We start from the raw sequence: 20,611 nt of genomic DNA on the forward strand, positions 1-20,611 counted from the left end.
ATGCACCTGCCTTGTGCGACCTACGCACTGACCGCAACAATACATACCTGCCATTTTAATTCCTCCCCGCTCCTATATCGACTTTGATGAACTGTTTCCGCAAAGCCCAACACCAACGCCGACGCCGACATGGATTTTGAACAGGAGCCAGACGAAGCGCGCGCTCAGATGTAGGTCGCAAGATGATACAACGCTCTCGGGAACGGGCACTAACACATAACTGCAGTACTCAACACAATGCTACCGCCTCCCCACTTCTTCGTCTCCCAGCTGAAATCCGCAACATAATCTTCGCCTACGCTCTCAGCCACGGCGACATCGAGCTGAAGGTCATTCCCAGGATAATAAACGGACCCGGTCGTAAGGGCTGTTGGAAGCATCGCAACTGGGCAAATCCTTTCAACATTAGTCCCCTCTACGCATGTCGTCAGATTTACTTCGAGACCGCACTCCTTCCATACGAGCTCAATGTTTTTGTGGTCTTCGGGAACGACAGCGCGTTCCAGGACTTCTTTGCACACCGGACATTGGCACAGATTGGCGCTCTTGCGAAAGTGCGAAGGCAACCGGACACGCGTTTGGGAGCGCGACCCGCGACTGAATGGTTGGAGCGACTGAAGGTTTGCAGCGCGAGAACATGGAAGAGTCGAGACTAGGGCTTCATATGGCAGATGGAATGCTATGTAGAGTTGAGCACCGTCTCTACGTCTACATTGCATCTCATCATACATATCTTCTTGGTGGTGAAGTTGGTCGTTCAGAACTGCTTTTTTCCAACTTCTCTCTTACCTACAGCAAAGCAGTCTAGCAAATAAGATAACCATTTCTCAACTCTGACCTTCACCTCTAACTTTACTTTTAACAGTTCTTCGTGATCATCGACTAGCGCGCCGAGGAGCAATTATATATACCTCTCATCCTAATCCTTTCTTCTCTTCTACACTCACTCATCCACCTTCGTCGGCTACCCTATACCATCATCAAGCACAGCATGTCGCTTCCCAAGGAGCAGCAAGAAGACACTAGCTCCAGTATGACCTCTTCCGAAGCGCGATCAGAGGAGCCCAAGAGCGAAGAGGAGCTCAATGCGATGTGAGTTAATTTTTGAAAGGCGTGCCTTGACCAACACTGACGCAACCTTCTTTGAAGCACCTACCTCAACGCTAGAACCTCGCCTCTCCTCCTCCTCCCGGCAGAATTGCGAAACATGATCTTCGAGTACGCCATGTATCATGAAACCATCAACCTACACCAGAAATACAACCCTCGTACGACTATTGCCGAATCTGCACCGCGTCCAGCTGAACCTCTGCTCTTCGTCAGTCGCCAGATCAACTCGGAGGTCGCCTTACTACCATACAAACTTAACGTTTTCTCCATCACTTTCCATCGCTATGCCGATCTCGGCGACTTTCTGAAACAGCGAACGCCAGATCAACTTGATCTCATGGTCAAAGTGATGTGCAAGCTCAGTAACCACGGCCAGCAAGTGCACGTAGCATCTGCTGCCAAATGGATGGCGTTTCTCAAGAAAATGCTGGAGAAGGAGACTTGAAGGGCGGGAGTAGATGGTGGCGACGATCGATGCGAGGTGTGTGGTCAGTTTGACATCGTCACTGTAGGAGGCGGACACGATAGTCTCTTCACCCGGAGTATTCGTACACAGTGTGCTTCTCTTACCAATGGCGGTTTCCAAGTTCTTTGTAGCAGCCAAATAGTGCAGCAAAATCTCAAAAGACTAGGTTCAGGGCTACTGTCACCCTCACCTACCCTTTGCGACTAGCGCGCAGACTAGTCAATACACTTCTTTCTTGTTCCAGCGCTCCTTCCCTTCTACACTCCCCTCGTAGCCACCACCAGGTCATACATACAGTTGAATTCAGTACTACATACACCCACCACTACTACAAAAGCGCTTGCTCACTACACCTAGGCTTATACATCGCACTCGCGGTTCAGTAGCCGATTTCTGAAATCTACGCCAGACTCCTACACACCACCCCACCAGCTACCCGCACACAAGCACAGCTCCAGTATGTCTGTCTCCACAATGCAGCCAGAAGCCGAAACCAGAATCGCGCAGCAGACCCATCGGGCGGATAAGATGTAAATCAGTGTCCAGTTGCGGTAGAGCCATCACGACTGACTCTCATAGCTTCGAGCGCAACGCAACAACCTCCCCCCTCCTCCGTCTCCCCGCTGAGATCAGAAACGAAATCTTCGCCCTCGCCATGAGCCATTCCACCATTTCCCTAGTCTTCAGTCCCTCGACCCAAGATCGGCGAATTCTACGAGACCCTCCCAACATCCCCCCCTCCCCAGCCCCCCTCCTCTTCGTCTGCCGGCAGATCCACTCCGAAGTCTCCCTCCTACCCTACCTCCTCAACAACTTCATAGTCTCGGGAAAGTATTTGAGCGCAATGCGTGAGTTTCTGAAGCGGCGGACACGGGAGCAGCTTGAGCTGATGTTGGATGTGAGGTGGAGGTGGCCTACCCATGGAAGCCCTTCGCGTATGTTTTCTGGAGAGGGCTGGTTGAAGTGGTTTGAAGATCAGGAGGAGCAGGGTTGAACTTTTTGGTGTTGAGGGGAACGTTTGAGGCAAGGAAGGTGGATTCTCGGTCTTACTAGTAATCACAACATTCCCCTTCAGCTATTTACTCATCACAACATCATGTCATAATGAGCGACTTCACACGTCAAGACATCAACATCAATCATCTACTTGCACTCTCCATGAACAAGTATCACAGAACCATCGCATTTGCATCTACTAAACCCACACTTTACCAAGATATGCCATTGTCGTGGCTCTTCCCCTGTCTAAAGGAACGCCCGGCAACAAGCCACAAAGACTATAATGATGCCTTTGCTTACAAAAAGTAAAAGAAGGGAAACACACGACTCTCTCTCCCTCTCCCGTTGATATGGTATCGTATCGCAGAAGCTCTTTGTCGAAAACCTCCAATGCAGAAAGAAACTCCACCACGCCACGTCCCCATGTACCTCGTACTCTTGCATTCATGCATCGTAAAATCATGCTAACTCCATCATCTACCCCAGCACAGACGCTACACACCTCTTACTGAGACGCACACTGCACGCGCTCAGCCCCCGGATGCATATCATCATCCTCATCCTCCATACCGCCCATACCCCTCGCGCGCTGGCCCTCCCCACCCGCATCCACATCCTCAAGCGTAAAGTCCTCCGTCATAGCATCAGCCGGCGGCATAGACTCCGGTACTTTACGGGGCGGCAGCACAGACTCCAGGGCGCGAATCTGCTCAGGGGACATGGGCCCGCCGTCCTCGTTGTTACCGAGGCGCTCGGGGAACTTGACGTCGAACTGGATGTACAAGTTGCCAAAGTCGTGGTGGCGGTACGACGGCATGCCCTGCCCGCGGATGACTTTGACTTCGCCGGGGGAAATGCATTCGCCGGGGATGATGTCGACGGTTAACCAGCGCTCGTCGAGGTGCTCGATGTGGATCTGGCCGCCGGCCAGCGCGGTCAGGAGGTCGATTTCGGCGTGGTAGAAGAGGTCGTCGTCTTTGCGTTGGAAGCGCGCGTGTGGTTTCTGCTCGATTTCGAACACTACGTCGCCGGGCTCTACGCCGGGGAGTTGGTCGCCCTCGCCTCGGAACTCGATCTTGTGGCCGGACTTGACGCCGCGGTCGACGTGGACGTGCAGGACCTTGCGCTCGATTATCGTCTTCTTGCCGTTGCACTGCTTGCAGCGGTCCTTGTCGCGGATGATTTCTCCTTCGCCCTGGCAGTCTGGGCAGACGGTTTGGAAGCGCTGAATCATGGGTCCCATTTGGCGCATCATATGCTTCATACCGCGGCCGTCGCAGCCAGCGCACTTCTTGACGGCGCCGTCCTTGCCACCCGCGCCATGGCACTTGGGGCAGATGACGGATTTCTGTAGGGCGAGCTTGGAGACCTTGCCGCGGTAGACGTCTTCGAGCGAGACCTTGTGGACGTGCGAGATTGTGCGCGCCTTCTTGGGTCCTTGTTCGCGTCCGCCGCCCATGCCGCCGCCAAACATGCCGCCAAAGGGGCCGCCGCCGCCGCCGAAGAACTGCGCGAAAAGGTCCTCGGCTGCCATGCCGCCACCGCCGCCCATGCCGCCTTGCTCGAGTCCTTCCTCGCCATATTGGTCGTATATTTGGCGCTTCTGGGGGTCTGAGAGAACTTCGTATGCGTGGGAGAGGTCCTTGAACTTGTCGGCGGCCTCGGGGTTGTGGGCGTTCTTATCGGGATGCCACTTGAGCGCTCCCTTCTTGTACGCCGTCTTTAGTTGTGACTCGGCGCAGTCTGGCGCTACCTGTGGGTTGTTAGTCTTCTCGCCTTGAGCTGTTCGTGGAGATGGGTGTGCTTACCCCCAGGATATCGTAGAACTTTGTATCTTTGACCATGGTCGCGGTTCGTGGTTGTGTGGTGATTGCGTAGACGAGGGGCTAGCGGGGTCGTAAAAGTCGGGTTGAGGGGCAATAGAGAAAGGTCTCTGGGTGATCTGTGGAGAGCGCGAGTCGCGGTGTCGGGAAGTCCTTAAATCAAGTCAGCGTCAAGTCTCGGGGGGCCAAAAGTCGCAGTAGTCGCCCGGTTGCAGCTCAGCCTTGCAGGTGAAAGAAGGCGCGGGTAACTCGTCGAAGTGCTGACACAATGAGCAAAAAGGCGCTTACCGAGAGTCGCCGCGGGAGAATCTTCGCGGTGGAGAAGTAAAGAGAACGGGTATCTGACTCGGAGGCAAGGTGCGTGTTCACAGTGTATATTGGGGTGCGTGGGAGGGCGACGCTTGTCGACTTAAAAGTAGTAACCGGGATGTTGCAAATGCACCGGCTGCGCCGAGCGAGAGAAGATTCCAAACAATTCCATGGCCTTCCACGCTGCCTCGCCAGCCCAAGATTGCCTGAATCCGCTCGTCTGCCTGCCCAAACTACGCAGCAGGCTCCACTCTATCCAATGTCACTGCGAAGTCCGATATTCACTATCACAATGTCTGCACATGGCGTGAGAACATGCGTTTGCCGTTGCGCATTGCTTGGGAAGCTTCGATGAAGGTACGCTATGACCGCTTTTGGCCGAGCCAATGAGCGCGGGGGCGATCAGGCAGGGCTCTTATCGCCGAAGATTGGCGAAGTTCCGGGTGCCGGAAGGGGACCCTTCTTTTGCCTTTGCGCCATCGCGCAGCTTCGCCTCAGCCACATGGAGAATTTGATCGCGAGTAAGGCCGAGAAGACGCCTTAGGCACAACGTCAAGGCAACAGCAACATATACACTCTGGCTAACATGCGAAAAAGCGGGTTCTAGTATCAATCGACGTTCAGCAGTACATAATGACATCAGAGTATACTCAAGCATCATCAGCCCAGCAGCCCGGATCATCATGCACTACTTGCAAGTAGTCCATATCAAAACCCTCAACTAATCTCTTTTCTACATCTAACGTCCATGGACACTGTTCCTAACACCCCTACCGACCTCTACCCCCAAAAACCCCCCACCCCCCCAGAACCTCCCTCTCCCCCCAAAACAACCAACTCCCCTCCTCACCCTCGCCATACTTACCCAACCCTTCTCTCCTCCCCCTCTCTCCAAGTTCACCCCACCTCATCAAAAGATTCCCATCAAGCACACCCCTCGCTCCAGTCCCCGCATCCCACCCGCCATCACCCGTCGCCTCGCTGCCCATTCTAAACGCGCGCGGATTCAAACTACACGGCGAGTCGAGCGTGTTGGCGAGGTAAGCCGTCAAATTAGATAAACGGCGATAGGAATCTTCTGTTAGAGGGGTGAGCAGGGCGAGGGTGCCGGATTGTGTTGTGTGCAGGATTTGGTGGAGGGGGGGTTGGGTGGATGGTGGGGAGGGGGTTGTGGTGTCCATGTCGTCTTCGTCGGTGGCGGCGGGGTTGGACGCGAAGGTATCGGTTGTTGAAGGGAGGGATAGGTGGGATTGGACGAGGTGGAGGGAGGTGGGGAAGTGGCCGGTGTGGAAGGTGGATTTGTGAAGGAGGCGGGAGCCGGCTTCGGATTTGGGGTCTGTGAGATGGATGTGTTAGTTGACTGTTTGGATGTGTAGGTCTAGAGGTGAGGATGGGAGACGTACTATCTGGATCGAATTGCAAGACTTGCAGATTCATATCAGCGTCTGCGACGATGAGGTGGAGTTGTTGGTCAAAAGGCAGGAAATCCACTGCGATGGTTTCTAGATTATGCTTTGAGCGGGAGAAGAGAGACATCTTGTAGGGCTCTTCCTGTTTTCGCTATTAGCATCATATCTCATACGGCCGAGTTACTGTGATCCGGGGAAAACTTACTGTGTATCCCGTGAACCAGACACCCCGGTACGCATCAGCCATAGCCAGCATACCCGTTCCAGGCAAGTTCTTCAAGTCGCTGACGTAACATTGCATATCCATGAACGCGACAGGAAGCAAGGTACCGTCTTCCTTGAGACCTCGGACCATGCACTTCTGTCCCTGAGCCATGATCATGAAGCCTTGTGTTCCTAGCCCTGAGATGGCGGATACCGCGCCCTTGACCTCATCCTTAACGATGAGCTTGAGGCGCTTGTTGGTCTCCGGACGATCCGGCTCCGGTACAACAGTGATGACTTCGAAGATACGGATGCAACCCTTAGTTGCGAGATCTTCGCCGTGCACAATTGAAGTGCCGACTGCGATGAGGTCTTTGCGTTGGTGTGTTACTTCGCTGACTTCGAGGTTGAGCGTTTCGATGCATAGAATGACTTCCTGTGGATCCAGAATATGTGTGTCGATAATCGTCCAGGACTTTTCGTCTAGTAATTTCATGACGCCACGCTCAATCTTGGGCTTGAAGCTCATGTCCTCCTTGGGTAACTCATAGTGGTACGTCTCACTGGGATCCAGTTGGTACTCTTCGAACTGACCCGTTCCAACAACGTATAACCCTGCCGGGTGGTAGGCAAGGGCGTGCACCTCCGCGTCCATGGGCATGCGTCGTGTTGCCCATCCGAGGTGACCGTAGTGTGTTTGAGGCGGAAGTTGAGAGATGCGCAATGTGTCAGTGGAATCAAGGTAGGCAAATCCGCGCTGGCAGTTCGATGTGTGGAACGATGTAAGACCCTTGACAGGCTTACCACTAAGACCAATCACGCGTGGTGCGCTTGATGACTCCTTGAAGATGAAAGCTGGGGTTGTGCCTCGCTGGAAGACGGTACTGTAGCCGCAGATATCGCTCACCGCCAAGAGTGTACTTTCGAACCCTTGGTCCTCAGAGCCTGCATCTTCGATGTATCTTGGTATGTGCTGTTGCGACAGCTTGACCCATCGCAGGTTTTGAGTCCAGAGTTCCGAAGCAGATCGTGATGGAGAGTGGAAAGCCTTGTAGATGACGAGGTTATCGCTGGAAGTGCGGATCTGGATATGGTTAGTCGCTGGAGTAACGTGAGTATGATATAATATCTTACGATCAGATGAGGCGACTTTGTAGTCGCGTCTCCCAAGTCCGCTGCCAGAATCTCGGTAATGGTAGCTTTGATGGCGCTCCGCTTAGGAACATAATCCATTGCTAAGACCGGCGGTAAGAAGCTCAACGCCTCAGCAACGTAACACGGCTTCTCCATGTCAGACATGGCAAACACGCGAAGACCACCTTCTGGTGTCAGGAGAAAGGCAAAGACTTCCGTGAAACTGGATGACTTGAACAGACTGGCCGAAAGCCATGTTGTTCCCGTCAGCCCACTCGCCTCAACATCTTCAAGTTCTCCATCGCCGGTAGCCTTGAATATCTTGACACTAGAGTCCTCGCGCAGGATGAGTAGGTAGGGGTCTGCGAAACTGGCGTTGATGACGTTGATCTCGTTTCCGTTCTCTTCGTCTTCCATGGGTAGGATTTGGTCCATATTAAGTTCTAGTCAACCATGTTAGTCTGAGAAGGCTGATAATGTGGACGACATGGCTTACCCGAATCGTACGTCCTGACCTCTGTCCGCATGACCTGGACAACCTTTGTGCCAGCGGCCAGCACACCCACAAAGAGAGTTGAGCCTTCTTCACGCTCAAAATCGCCCTTGTCGGTTTCAGTCAGCTCGTTGCCGTTGACTTCGTAGACCACAGTAGTTTCAGTGCCGTCGTCGATGGTCTTGGAGACAACCAGATACTGGTCATAGTCCACATCAGTAGCCATGTTGGCTTCAGTGTCCTCTCCAAATGCAGCAGTCACATCTCCTGGGGCTTGCTTTCGAGCATGCACAGCCCACACGCCATGCGCTGAGGGAAGCTCTTTGGTCGCGATACTGACCGGGTGAAGTTCGCGGTCAAGAGCGGTGATGGCTCCAGCCGACCCTCTACCTGTGGATAGCATGATCTCGCCTTTGTTCAGAGAATCGGTAACCTTGCCAGGATGGAGGACGGCGGTCTTTATCGGTGCTATACTTGGCAAGACGTCGTGTATCCTGAATGTGTACGTTCCTGGCGCCGTGGGCTCAGATACAGCTGCGGTGATCTTTTGCACCGCCGGAGCTGTATCGTTGTAGAGATCGTCCTCCATATCATCCATATCCTCCTCGTCAGACATGTCCTCGTCGCCATCCGAATCAGAATTCGTCTGCTTGCGTCGCAGTTGAGTGGATGAGCCAGTCCAGCCTAGCATTACTGACTCGCCGTCCTCGCTTCCAACGAACAGTCGCCCTCTGCCGAGATTGCTTGTACATGAAGCGGCAGCTTTGAGGATTTGACCGCCATGGTCTTGGGAGACAGTCTGAATAGTCATTCCAGACACAGTACGGCCGTCGAGAGTGAATGTCAGGATAAGGATGCGCCCGCTGTTGAGCACGATCATCACATCACCCGTGTCCTGCGATAACAGCTCGACTTGGCATCCTTCCAATTGGAGGGCCAGATCTGACTGGTCGCTGAGCGGGAATGATGTGCAGGCCTTGGCAAACTCGTTGACAGCCACGCCATTCGTCTTTCCTCCCTGGTCGACGTGTATAATCTCGTTCCCTCCTACCAACAGAGCACCGCCAATTGGAGATGGCAGCGGTACTACTCTCGTGATGTCGTAGGGCAGTCCGGTGACTGAGAGGAGTGTAGTAGAGGCCTTTTGTTCGAGATCGAGTGTGAAGACGGAGTAGGTGAGGATGTCTTTTCGGTGGGCGAGTAATGACGGGGCGGTGGCTCGCGAGGCAGCGACTATGCCAAAGGTGGGTTCGCGGTACTCGTGCAGAAAGGCGAGGTGGACGGGGTGTGTAAGGGTAGGGTCGAGGTTGGTGAGTGGGAGGACGAAGGAGGACGAATACGGCGTCTTCTTCTCGCCATCCGCCTGCTCAGCCTTGGTCTCCTTGGGAGCCTCAGCATCGGAATCATAGTCATCTTCGACGAGATCACGCTGGCGAAAGGGCAGAATGGCGAGGTTGTGGGTGCCGAACTTGAGGGCGGCGCATCTGCTGCTGGGGTCTGCCGTCAAGAAGTTGTACGTGTCTTTGAGATCAGCGGACCAAGGGGCAATGCCGGGCAAGTCTGGGTTCTCATAGTAGTGTATTGATATTGTATGGAGGTTGTACGTCTCCGGGTCCCACTCCACCAAACTGAGCTTTGCATCCCGAAACGCCACCAGCAGCGCCTCGCCCTTTGATTTTGTGTTGAGTGCTTTCACGCGCGCCAGCGATATGACGGTGCCGGCGAGGGGAAACTCGCCCACCAGCACCAGCTTGGCCGTGCTCTCGGTGCGCTGCAACGGCACGTCGGCCGCCTCTGTGTCGAGGTTGGCCGCGGCATTCTCCGACTCGTTTCCTCCGCCCGGGGTGACTTCGGTCGTGGTCGCCTTGAGTTCGAAGATCTGGAGCAGCGAGTTCTTTGCGACGACTAGGTTGTTTGACCTAGAGTGCACGAAGGGCAGGCTGATGGCGTGGCTGACGGCGGTGGGCGGGGCTATCTCAGTGTAGCACTGCATGGTGGTGGTGGAAGGTCGCTGCCACTCTTCTCATGGCAGTCGTGCTTCAAATGATTGGGGGGGCGGGATAGCTCAGCGCGGTCGTGGTGTTGACCGAGGTCGCGTCAAAAGAGCTCATGCGCGATTCTGTCTAGCGTGTTGTGCTGGAGCTCCAGCCCGGGAAGGTGCGACCCATGCTAGCTGTTCTGGGCAGGATCGAAGCAGGGTTCTGGCCGCTAGACGTCATTCCAAACAGCGACGGCTTCTACCTGGAATCCCCTCTTCTCTCCTCCAGCGATAGCAACTGCAGTTCACGGGTATCAACATGGCGCTGATACAGACCTCTCTCATCTGGGTCGCCTACGCCGTCGCCGTGGGAATCCTCTTTCTCATCGCGTCCACATTCGTCTATGTCTACCAGAAGCCGCGGGATCGCGCCGCTGCCGTTACCATTGTCTGCATCTTCACTACTCTTGCGCTGCTCGCAACCGTACTCCTCATACCTGTCGACGTCGCTCTCGTCTCATCCACCTCGAGATCTAGCTTAGGCCGCAAGAAGGATTGGGCGACACCGGAGAAGGTCGACAGCATTGTCTACACTCTGCGCATCGTCTACTACACGCTCTACTCGCTCGATGCGCTTCTCTGCCTTCTCGTCATTCCCTTTACCTACTTCTGGTACGAGGAATACGATGAGGACGCGGCTGAGCACGGCGAGCAGACGGCTGGCCAGCGCATTGCTGGTGCTCTCAAGTGGACTCTCGGCTTCCTCATCTTCGTAGTCGCAATCTTCCTCGTTGGCTTCTTCGTGCCCTTTGCGAAGCAGGCCAAGGATGACAAGCGTCTGGACCTCGACTACTTCAAGCACTTGCTGTCAGAGAACCGTAAGCAGCAACTTTCGTTATTTGATGACATTGGCTAACTCCATTAGATGGCGAACGCGCTCTATCCTTCGGCCTCGGCTTTCTCATCACCGTCGGAACGGTCCTCTTCGTGCTCTACACCGGTGCTGGCATGGCCCTCCTCCCCGTCGCCATGATCAAGTCCGCGCCCTCCGTCTCAGCCCCCACGCTTGCCGCAAACACCGCGTCCCAGCTGGAGAACAACCGCGAGCGCCAGAGACAGCTCGAAGGTCGCAACGAAGGCAGCGAGGGCGGACTGGACAGCAGGGACAGACGCGAATTGGAAGCCCTCGTTCGCGAAGAGCGCACCCTCATCCGCCGCGAGCGTCTCGCTGCCGAGTCAAGCGGCGAGGACCGCCATTGGATCGTCAAGGCCTGGATCAAGACCGAAGCTTTCTTCCGCCCGCTCAAGCTCATCGGCGGCCTCATCCTGATGGTCTTCGCCCTCGTCATTTTCGCCAGCATGCTCATCACCGGCATCGACAAGGCCAAGAACTCCATCTGCGGCGCCCACTGCGGCTACATCCTCGGCCACATCAACATCTTCCAGCCGCTCAACTACATCCTCGTCAAGTCCGCCAAGGTATTCCCTATCGACTATGTTATGTTCCTCCTCCTCGTCCTTTTCTTCTTCTCCGCCTCTGTTGTCGGCATTGCGACCGCTGGTATTCGCTTCCTGTGGATCACCATCTTCAAGATCCGCAAGGGCCACACTTCGCCCCAGGCACTCCTAATGGCTACGGTCCTCCTCACACTCATCACCCTCGCAATCAACTACTCTGTCGCCATGGTCGTCGCACCCCAATACGCGACTTGGGGTCCGCAAACCTACTGCGACATGAAGACCAACAGCCGAGACGAACAGCCCGATTGCACCGAGCACAAGGACCTCATCAAGGCCTGCAGCGAACTCGCTACCAACCCTGCCGCTCAGCAAGTCTGCACGCCTTCCGTCCTCAGCACCTTCATTAACCGCGTCACCATCAACTTCCCCTTCTTCGGCGTCGTCCTCTTCTGGGCTCAATTCGCCTTCTTGGGTGTCTATCTCATCGTCTTCTTGACTACGCTGTTCAAGGCGCCTAGTCTCGACCAGGAACAGATCGATCGTGATCTTGAGGAGGAAGAGGAGGAGGGTCTCTTGGCTAGCACTGGACGTAGGTTTGGTGCTGCGTGGAGTGATGTTACGGGTCGTGCCAGAAAACCCGCGGGTTACGGTGCTACGGATCGAGACGAGAGGATTCAGTAAGTGATGGTTGTGATGTCTTCTCAAAAGTGGGTGTAAATTGTTTTGTTCAGGATGGGGGATAATTTGATTTGGGATATGCGCGGGATGGTATATATGTCTTTTGGTCTTCTCTTGTTTCGGTCTAAGTTGTTTGCATTTACTTATTTGTCTCATCTCTTTAGTTCGTACGATACCTTAATTTGGCGTTTAGCAAGCTTGCAAATACACGATGAATCTTCAGCCCAAACTAGAACTCACCGTTCACCGTTCATCTCGATCGGTGAGCACTCAAGATGCCTCTTTATTCAACTAGCCCGACAGTCTCCTCTACCCTTCTTCTTCTCTCCTGCAACTCCCTCCTCTTCTTACCAGCACATTTCGTCTTCCTGCCGAATCACCAAGCTCAAGTCACCATGGCCAAGCGCAAGCGTGCCTTAAAGTCTCCGCCTACCTACCAGCCGGCCAAGAAGGAACGCCTCAAGGAACTGCAGGATCCGGCTGCCGCTCTGGAGAAAACTCTACCCGATCAAGTTCATTCAGCCCAGGATGTTCCTCAGGATGATCCTCGCGGTCCATGTGCTCGCGATCTGATGTAGGTTATTTATCCTGATAAATGCGTATGTTACTAATAATGTGTTATAGCAGCATCTCCAATGCCGTCAACTCGCCATTGCTTCGTCTTCCAGCTGAGATTAGGAACATGATCTTCACCTACGTCTATGATGAGATGGCTTACAAGGCTGACTACGCATTTGGATGCATAGGCTTTGTGTCACGTCCTTATCTAAAAGTCAATCATCTGGATTATGTGTGGAAACTCGATAGCGTTTCTCTCGTCTGTCGCCAGTTGCACTCTGAGATGGCTCTATTACCCTATGAGCTTGGTCTGCTCTACCTTTTGAACATCCAGAAGCAGGGGATCGACGGGCTCTGGGCGCTGGAGAGACTTCTTGGACGCTTGTCGTCTAGGCAGATTGATGCGACGGATAACGTGTACTTCAGCCAATGGTCAATCGCATTGAGAAAGCGATGGCATCGAACAAGGACTGCTGCATACTGGGTCGCCAAGCTGGAGGATCTCCGCACCTCTGCCGCCAAGATGGACCATACTCAACGTCTGAACTTCGATATCTCGTCTCTCGGACCATCTGATAGCTAGGCCAGGCATCTGCGGACTGGGTAATCGCGCTCTTCATGGGAGTGTTCCTGTACTCCAGTGGTATGTGAGGAACGGATTGATTACGAAGACGATGCTCAGTTGAGACTTGAGACTGGGGCTTACTGGGTCGCGAGATTTGCGGAGGCCTCGAACTAGGCAATGCTTTCGGAGATCTTTGCTCGTACAATATTGCGGAACTTACTTAATCGTTAGATAGCAAGGATGACACTCGGAATGGTGGCGGTCAGTGTGATATTCTCCCGAACAGTCATCGTGTATCTGCCTAGGTATCCTGATCACCGGCTTCTCCGTAGCTGCAGTGGCTCAAATACTATCAAGCTCATTGATCTTCGTGCTTCGCATACGTTCATCGTATTGAAAGTGACTGAACGATAAGCATGTCACTAGTCGCACTTTCCCCACTGATACAGCGGCTAGGCCTAGTCAGATATGCTACAGCAAGCTATGCAAGTCGTGTTCCAATTTGAAGTTCGCACTCACCTCGCATGGTCACCCAGCAACGACCACAACGCGCCTGCCTCTTTCCAGCCTTGGCAGAGGCTCTTACCCTCTCACACCCGCACTGCTCTCGCACTCTCGCTCCACCGTCACATTCCTCGACTCCTTCGACTTCACTATCTCGACGCTCACTCACAAGGTCGCCATCAATGTCTTCAGCGTCCATGGGGAAGGAAGTGGTTTTCGCTCAAGAGCTAGAGAGACGCAAGCGTGCGCGGCTCGATAAGATGTGAGTCTCTCCATTGTTCAGTGCCAGTGCAATTACTGACAATGAAATAGCACCGAGCTCAACGCTATTCAGTCTCCACTCCTTCGTCTACCCGCCGAGATCAGAGACATGATCTATGTCTATGTCTTCCATGATGCGGTCTTCAAGCTTGAGAAGACTCCCAAGCTTGACATTGGAGAGTGGCTTCTCAGCGGAGGTGTTAGACCTGCATCCAACGTTACCGATCTGCATACCCAAAAGTACCCCGGAATGGCATTGCTGCTAGCCTCTCGTCAAACCCACCACGAAGCCGCCCTACATCCTTATAAGCTCGCAATATTCGATTTTGGTGTCTCTATCACCTCCGCCTATCGTAAAGTCGGTCCCAAGGAGATGGTAATGAAGTCCTTTTTGAAGGATAGAACGATGGCGCAGGCTGAGATTCTTGGCAGGATGCAGGTCTGTATGGGTGGAGGACTATTGGATATCCAGATCCAGAAAGCACGAGGGAACCAGAAGATGGAGGGCATGTGGACAGGAGATGCGGCGTACTGGGCTGCAGAGTTGGGCTGCCAGGAGTACTTCTCTTAGCCGTTCGGAAGCCATCTGCCGAGGCTTCAAGATCAGTTTTCAGGACGACGCCGACGATGGAGCTTTTGTTAGTAGTTGTACTGTCTCTTAAAAGAATGGCATCCACTGAGCAAGGCTTCAGCAATACATTCTTCATACTCTCCTTGCTCTTTGTGCACATTGCCGCAGACTCTAAGTATTGCGATGTCCCTCATTTAATAAGGAGTACCTTTTGCGTATGTAGTAGTTATGTAATTTAGGAGTTATAAGTAGCTCGTCTCGCTCTGCGTTATTATAGTACTATAAATAAGATAAAAGGGAACTAGAATATTAAATTGCACACTGCAGTAAGTTAACAGTTAAGGAATATATAATGCGCACCTTAGCGTTTTTGTTACTTTTACAACTTACACAACTATAGCCGCTAAAATCCTCTTTGTTAACGTTGCGGGCGTTAAGTACAGCCTTTAAGGAACGCCTATACCTATTAACAACATCTTAGCTACTTACACCCCTCTTAATTTACCTAGCGTTAACGAGGTAGCTAGCGTCTTGCGAGCTAACTTTCCTGCCTTGCCTGTTAGCCCTGTTGTCGCCTTGCCTGTTGTCCCCGTTGTCGCCCTGCCCGCCGCCCTGCCTATCGGTCAAGATGCTGCCTGTCAGGCACATTGCCGCAGCCGATGTGCGACAATACACTGCTAGTAATAGTCGTAAGCCCTGCGGCAATAAGCCGTTCGGGCGTTAGAAAAGTCGTTTTCAATGACGTATTCTCAAAATGGCAACTGCTATGAGGTTCGCACTCGCCTCGGTCACCCAGCAACCACAACAACAACGCGACTCCCCCATCACACCCCCGCACTCCTCCCACACGCGTTGCCACTGCCACGAATCTCAGTTTCGTCTATTCTTTACTCACAGCGCTATCCCGCCACCAGCGTGTTCAGTCCCCGTAGGCAACGCGATGGCCGACGGAAGTCCCCACAAATCCGTAGCGGAAGTGCACCTTCTACGAGATGCTGCTCACCGCGACTCGATGTAAGACTACCTTTATTTCCACCCAGCGCCTCTTAAACTCACCATATACACTAGAACAAAGCTCAACGCCACCCAATCTCCGCTTCTTCGTCTTCCTGCTGAGATCCGGAACGCGATCTACACCTTCGTGTTCAGTGATCAGGTCTATAAACACAAAGGACCGGACAAGGACTGCCTTTCGATTAAATGTCGCACTGAATATTTGTGTCTCGGTCTGCTTCTCGCTTCTCGTCAGGTCTACCACGAAACCGCGTTACTTCCCTACGAGCTCGCAACCTTCGTCTTGGATGCAGGTTGTGTATGGTTTCCTGAAGAAGTACAAACATTCTCAAATAAGAGATCGGAAGCCCAACTTGCGGCACTCGATCATATGAAGGTCATTTATTGGAACGAGACACTCCACGGAACTGGAGCCGACTTCCGCGACGATCTTAATTGTATGCTCTCCGAAGATTGCCGAGATCATTGGTCCGGATTTTGTCTCTGCAAATAGCGGTCTCGTGTTTGTATTAGTTGGGGCACTTGTATTGGCGAGTGCTATCTAGACCGAAACGGCTCAGTATCATCGAAGACTTTTGCATCGTACAGCGAACCTTTATTGTTTCCAAGACAAGGATATACTCTTACGTCTACTACAATGATGTGACTATTCCTTGGTATCACTCACAGGATAACGCAAGACATGAAATGGTACAAGCCGCAGGTGGAGATGTTCGTCCATCATGACGCACGGCTACCCAGCGTCACGACAACGCGACTTCCTCATTGTAGCCTTGGCGTATTTTACTACACTCCCGCACTTCCCTCACGCTCTCATCTAACATCTACCCCACATCCCACATTTTCGCCTACCGCGCTCACACACAACCATCTCGTCGGCAATGTTTCGGACCTCTTTCGGGATACAGATGCTTCACCGCGCTCGCCGTAGCGCTCGTCTCAAGGCCGCGGCTCAAAAGCGACTTCTTCGGGAACGCGCTCGCCTTGACCACATGTAAGCCTCTCTTGCAATAGCTAATTGGTTAATATGTGACTAATCTGGTAATCTAGTTCCAAGCGCAACGCTATACGCTCTCCCCTCCTCCGCCTTCCCGCCGAAATCAGAAACCTGGTGTATCACTACGTTTTCTGCGATGTAGTTGCTAAGCTGGACGAAGACTCCTGGTACGATTATCAGATTGCTGTTTGGGTCTTCTCCGGCGACAACGGTTTGAAACTACTTAATGTTTCTCGTCAGGTCTACCAAGAAACCGCGCTCCTTCCGTACAGACTTGTAACATTCCAATTCGGTCACAGTGGCATATGGTGTTACGGAAACAAGCGCAATGCGATCAAGGAGTTCTTGGACAGGAGATCGCAGGCTCAGATCGAGGTGCTGTGCAACCTGGAGCTTTACTCATACTACCAGGCGGGATTTGAACGCGTCAACTTGACTGGGACCGGTCCCTACTGGGTTGCAAGATTGAGTAAAGGGGATTCTATTCTATCGATGACTGCAGAAAATTTACTCGAATAGACGCTTCGATTCCTGAGTCGCTGGTGGAGCTTTGCTGGCCGCGCTGTATGTATCTTTTCGGAGCGGGTTAGATCGGAAGCAAGAACAGTCGTTTGCTTGATGCGGATTCGACATGACTGGCCCATTTTGCACTTTGCAGGCGCCTTAGTCACCCAGAAAGGAAAAGCGCATCTGCCTGTATGCCGCCTTAGCAATTCTTGTTCTATTCTTTCTCTTCTTCTACGCTAGTCCGCTCCTACCGGGCTCGCCCAACTTCTTCAGGCCCATCCGCCTCCCTCTCATACTATTTCGCCCGCACATCCCGCATCGCCCCCAATGACGCGTCCCAAAGCTCTCACCCCGCCACAAAAGCGCGCTGCGCTAGCTTCCACCGACGCACCAGATACCAATAAGCAGCGTACCTTCGAAAGTCGTGAGACAGAGGCTTCTCATCATCCGGCCGTACACAATCAAATGTTCGTCCACAGTCGTGCACCTGCTGCGAAACTTGTTACTAACGACTTCTTGCAGTACTGAGCGTAACGCTGCAAATTCCCCGCTTCTTCGTCTTCCCGCGGAACTCCGCAATATGATATACGGCCGCGTTTTCGAAACTGCTACCCACAACCTCTACAGAGGAAAGACCTTGTGCGCAGGCTCATTTAAAGAGACTAACCTGGGGCTGATCCTGGTATCACGTCAAGTTCACGCCGAGACCGCCTATCTTCCTTATGAGCTCAGCACATTTAGTGCCATCGTCTACAGCGCCAACAAGAAAGAATGGAAGCCCTGTGTGAGGAAGTTTTTGGCTAAGCGTTCCGAAGAACAGATCAAAGCTATGTCTTGTCTGACGCTACGCCGTTGGTCCCATGAAGAACAGGAATTCGCGATGGGGACTGGATTATACTGGGTCAAGAGGCTGAAGATCAAGAAATATCGATCTATCGTTCGTCATGCACGACGTGATCGCTAGTAATTACTGTGCTTGACAAGCGAAGATTAGAGCAGCCAGAAGGTCCTTGTAGGAGTCGCTTCTCTCAAATTAATTTGATGTGCATCAACACCGCTGTATAGTATTAAGCACACTTTATCTTTGAGCTGTCACAGACCACACTGGAAGTCAGTAAGAGTAGTGACTTTTGTTCACGATCAAAAGCGTAGCAACGGTTGTTGAAACTGGAAAGCCGTGACATGCTCGGTTCATCTGGCATATGTATCATGGAGTCGGCAGACATAACCACACTTTGCAGTAAGACGTGGTAAGCAGGAATACTATACGGCACGTGATATATCTCTATCTCTGCTGAAGGAGTCTTGAGAGATGGCACAAGGCTGGTTGAAAGGTGTGCTTTCGGCATGACGCGTCCACGTTTGATCTGACTTAGATTCGTAGTCACCATGGTTACCTAGTCAGGCGGTAGTCAAGGCGTGCTTGCTTGCGTGTCGTCTTGGCGAGCTTTCGCACACTGCTCTACGTCTTGTTTAGATTCTTCCACCTCGCCCCTCAACCACGCGCTTCTCAACATTGTCAACTCTACAAGCAACCCAGATCATGGGTATCCGCTCACGCTCATCGGCGTCTGCCGCCAACGTGCCGGCTGCTAAAACCCGCGATGAAAGGGCAAGAGACAGAGCTGCGGCTCGCGATCAAGTCTATCGGAAGCAACAGACCCATCGCGATGAGGCGATTCGCAGCAATATGCAAGTTCCGAGATCCCCGCGGCATATCTGATAGCTGCTAACACCTTACTTTAGTACCAAGATCAACGCGGAGACCTCACCTTTGCTTCGTCTCCCCGCCGAGCTCCGCAACATGATATACAACTACGTCTTCAAGGGCGCCTACTACCTCATCGAGCAAAGGTTCCGGAAATGCAGAGGCAGTGATAAAATGTCACCCTGCGCGAGATCAACTGCTGTCAACGTTCTAGGATTGTTCCTTGCCTCCAGTCAGCTTCATGCAGAGACTGCATTACTTCCCTACAAACTCAGCTTATTCGAATTCGAACTCGACGTAGCTCACGACACATCTGAAGACGACACATCTACATCCAGCGGATATGAAGATGAGGGAGATGTGCATTATACTGTAGCGGAACAATTCATGCGTGGTAGATCCGCAGACCAGATCAAAGCGATTGCCAAAATGAGAATCATTACGTTCAATGTCTTCATAATCATCTCGGATGAGACAGGTAACGGGGAAGAATGGGCGAAGAAACTGCTTGGTTAGTTACTTGGAAGAGCCCTTATCGAAGAACAAGCTACTCGATCTTGCATGAACGACATGAACCGGATCTTATACTGTGCTGTCTTGCCAGGATAAGAGAGCGACCGTCTAATGAGATCGACTCATGTATACTACAGCTTCAGTATAATTCTTCGAACTAGTTATTTGGCGGCAGATTAGTCGATCAATACACGCCACATGCACTCCGTCCGCTTGAATAAACTTTCCGCGAATAGCGCAAGTTATTATGCCAACCCTACTTCTCGTCCGCGGAGGTTCAACTTTGTGGGCGTGTAATGGATATCGGAAGTTGTGAGTGGCCCATCCCGCTCTGCATCAGTACAGTACCATGGGGCGGAGTGGATGGGAACCAAGTATAGAGCCATCAGGCATTCTATTGCGTCTCGTGAAGTTTCTTTCATCTCTCCGTTCAACGACGCCATTCTTAACATTATTGACACCTCAACAGTATACCTACCGTCATGGTGCCTCGGAAGCGCGTACAAAAGCCTCGTGCCGACGCACCATCTAACGAAAAGAAGACGCGCGATATCCGAGCTCAACGCAGGGAAGCAGTGCGCGAGCAGATCCTTGGCGAACAGGTTCTCCCAAATGAAGTTCCTCGCGAGGACGTTCCTCCAGGCCAAGCTCGCCGCGATAAGATGTAGCTGCCAGTTTCCTATGTAATCAAGATAGTCAACTAACAAGACATCGTAGCACTCAACTCAACGCTCTCAACTCACCCCTCCTTCGCCTGCCGGCCGAAATAAGGAACGTCATCTTCGTTTACGTCTTCACCGGCATGGAGTATACATTTGACGAATACTGCTGGGAGGATCCCGAGACTCAGTGCCTGGACTCGTTCGACGAATGTAATCTGGGTCTCATCGCTGCGTCGCGCCAACTCTATGCCGAGATAGGCCTCCTCCCGTATAAGCTCGGCTTCTTCAGTTTCGAGTTCAGGGTTTCCAAGGGCAAATGGTCATACTGTGTGGAGAGGTTCATGGAGAACAGAACCAGGGAACAAGAGCTGGCTATGGACGATAAGAACATGGTGGTTTGCCAACTCGGTATGCAGGCAGGAGCTGATCGTTACTATCATGGTAAGTCGGCTTGGGATAATCCATATCTTGTTACAAGAAGATAAATTAGATGTGTATGTGAAAGGCTTGGTTGGTAGATGATCAGAGAAGTAATTTGCATGCAGTTGGAAATACTAAGCTACGACTTTGTACACACGTTTCAGGAGGTACGAGAGCGTAGTAAAGACAGGAAACGAACAAAGTGGCGTTCTGTAGTCAGTACATGTGGTATTATGGAGGAATATGCGCAAAGCTCCAGTAGAGCAA

At 52.6% G+C, this 20,611-nt stretch overlaps 8 protein-coding genes across 8 annotated transcripts; 6 read left to right on the plus strand and 2 right to left on the minus strand.

The window, feature by feature from the left end:
- Positions 1-129: 129 nt before the first annotated feature.
- J4E78_010323 (uncharacterized protein) lies at positions 130-656 on the plus strand (the record flags this gene model as incomplete). The annotated part of the gene is made up of 2 exons (XM_049370901.1): positions 130-170; positions 227-656. The coding sequence occupies 2 exons, from the start codon at positions 130-132 to the stop codon at positions 654-656; spliced, it is 471 nt and encodes a 156-aa protein (XP_049217357.1).
- Positions 657-991: 335 nt separating this feature from the next.
- J4E78_010324 (uncharacterized protein) lies at positions 992-1,555 on the plus strand (the record flags this gene model as incomplete). The annotated part of the gene is made up of 2 exons (XM_049370902.1): positions 992-1,092; positions 1,150-1,555. 2 exons carry the CDS (start codon positions 992-994, stop codon positions 1,553-1,555), a joined length of 507 nt encoding a protein of 168 aa, XP_049217358.1.
- Positions 1,556-3,080: 1,525 nt separating this feature from the next.
- On the minus strand, positions 3,081-4,419 carry J4E78_010325 (uncharacterized protein; the record flags this gene model as incomplete). The annotated part of the gene is made up of 2 exons (XM_049370903.1): positions 3,081-4,328; positions 4,384-4,419. 2 exons carry the CDS (start codon positions 4,417-4,419, stop codon positions 3,081-3,083), a joined length of 1,284 nt encoding a protein of 427 aa, XP_049217359.1.
- Positions 4,420-5,477: 1,058 nt separating this feature from the next.
- Positions 5,478-9,940, minus strand: CFT1 (mRNA cleavage and polyadenylation factor subunit; the record flags this gene model as incomplete). Its single annotated transcript, XM_049370904.1, has 5 exons — positions 5,478-6,043; positions 6,111-6,258; positions 6,322-7,404; positions 7,455-7,897; positions 7,951-9,940. The coding sequence occupies 5 exons, from the start codon at positions 9,938-9,940 to the stop codon at positions 5,478-5,480; spliced, it is 4,230 nt and encodes a 1,409-aa protein (XP_049217360.1).
- Positions 9,941-10,244: 304 nt separating this feature from the next.
- Positions 10,245-13,205, plus strand: J4E78_010327 (uncharacterized protein; the record flags this gene model as incomplete). The annotated part of the gene is made up of 4 exons (XM_049370905.1): positions 10,245-10,803; positions 10,851-12,063; positions 12,360-12,638; positions 12,689-13,205. 4 exons carry the CDS (start codon positions 10,245-10,247, stop codon positions 13,203-13,205), a joined length of 2,568 nt encoding a protein of 855 aa, XP_049217361.1.
- A 668-nt stretch (positions 13,206-13,873) lies between these two features.
- Positions 13,874-14,523, plus strand: J4E78_010328 (uncharacterized protein; the record flags this gene model as incomplete). The annotated part of the gene is made up of 2 exons (XM_049370906.1): positions 13,874-13,953; positions 14,004-14,523. 2 exons carry the CDS (start codon positions 13,874-13,876, stop codon positions 14,521-14,523), a joined length of 600 nt encoding a protein of 199 aa, XP_049217362.1.
- Positions 14,524-17,621: 3,098 nt separating this feature from the next.
- On the plus strand, positions 17,622-19,265 carry J4E78_010329 (uncharacterized protein; the record flags this gene model as incomplete). The annotated part of the gene is made up of 2 exons (XM_049370907.1): positions 17,622-17,978; positions 18,795-19,265. 2 exons carry the CDS (start codon positions 17,622-17,624, stop codon positions 19,263-19,265), a joined length of 828 nt encoding a protein of 275 aa, XP_049217363.1.
- Positions 19,266-19,744: 479 nt separating this feature from the next.
- Positions 19,745-20,409, plus strand: J4E78_010330 (uncharacterized protein; the record flags this gene model as incomplete). Its single annotated transcript, XM_049370908.1, has 2 exons — positions 19,745-19,926; positions 19,980-20,409. The coding sequence occupies 2 exons, from the start codon at positions 19,745-19,747 to the stop codon at positions 20,407-20,409; spliced, it is 612 nt and encodes a 203-aa protein (XP_049217364.1).
- Positions 20,410-20,611: the final 202 nt, after the last annotated feature.

This window comes from Alternaria triticimaculans (genome assembly GCF_023758025.1).
Source record: "Alternaria triticimaculans strain BMP 0046 chromosome Unknown scaffold_30, whole genome shotgun sequence".
NCBI lineage: Eukaryota > Fungi > Ascomycota > Dothideomycetes > Pleosporales > Pleosporaceae > Alternaria > Alternaria triticimaculans.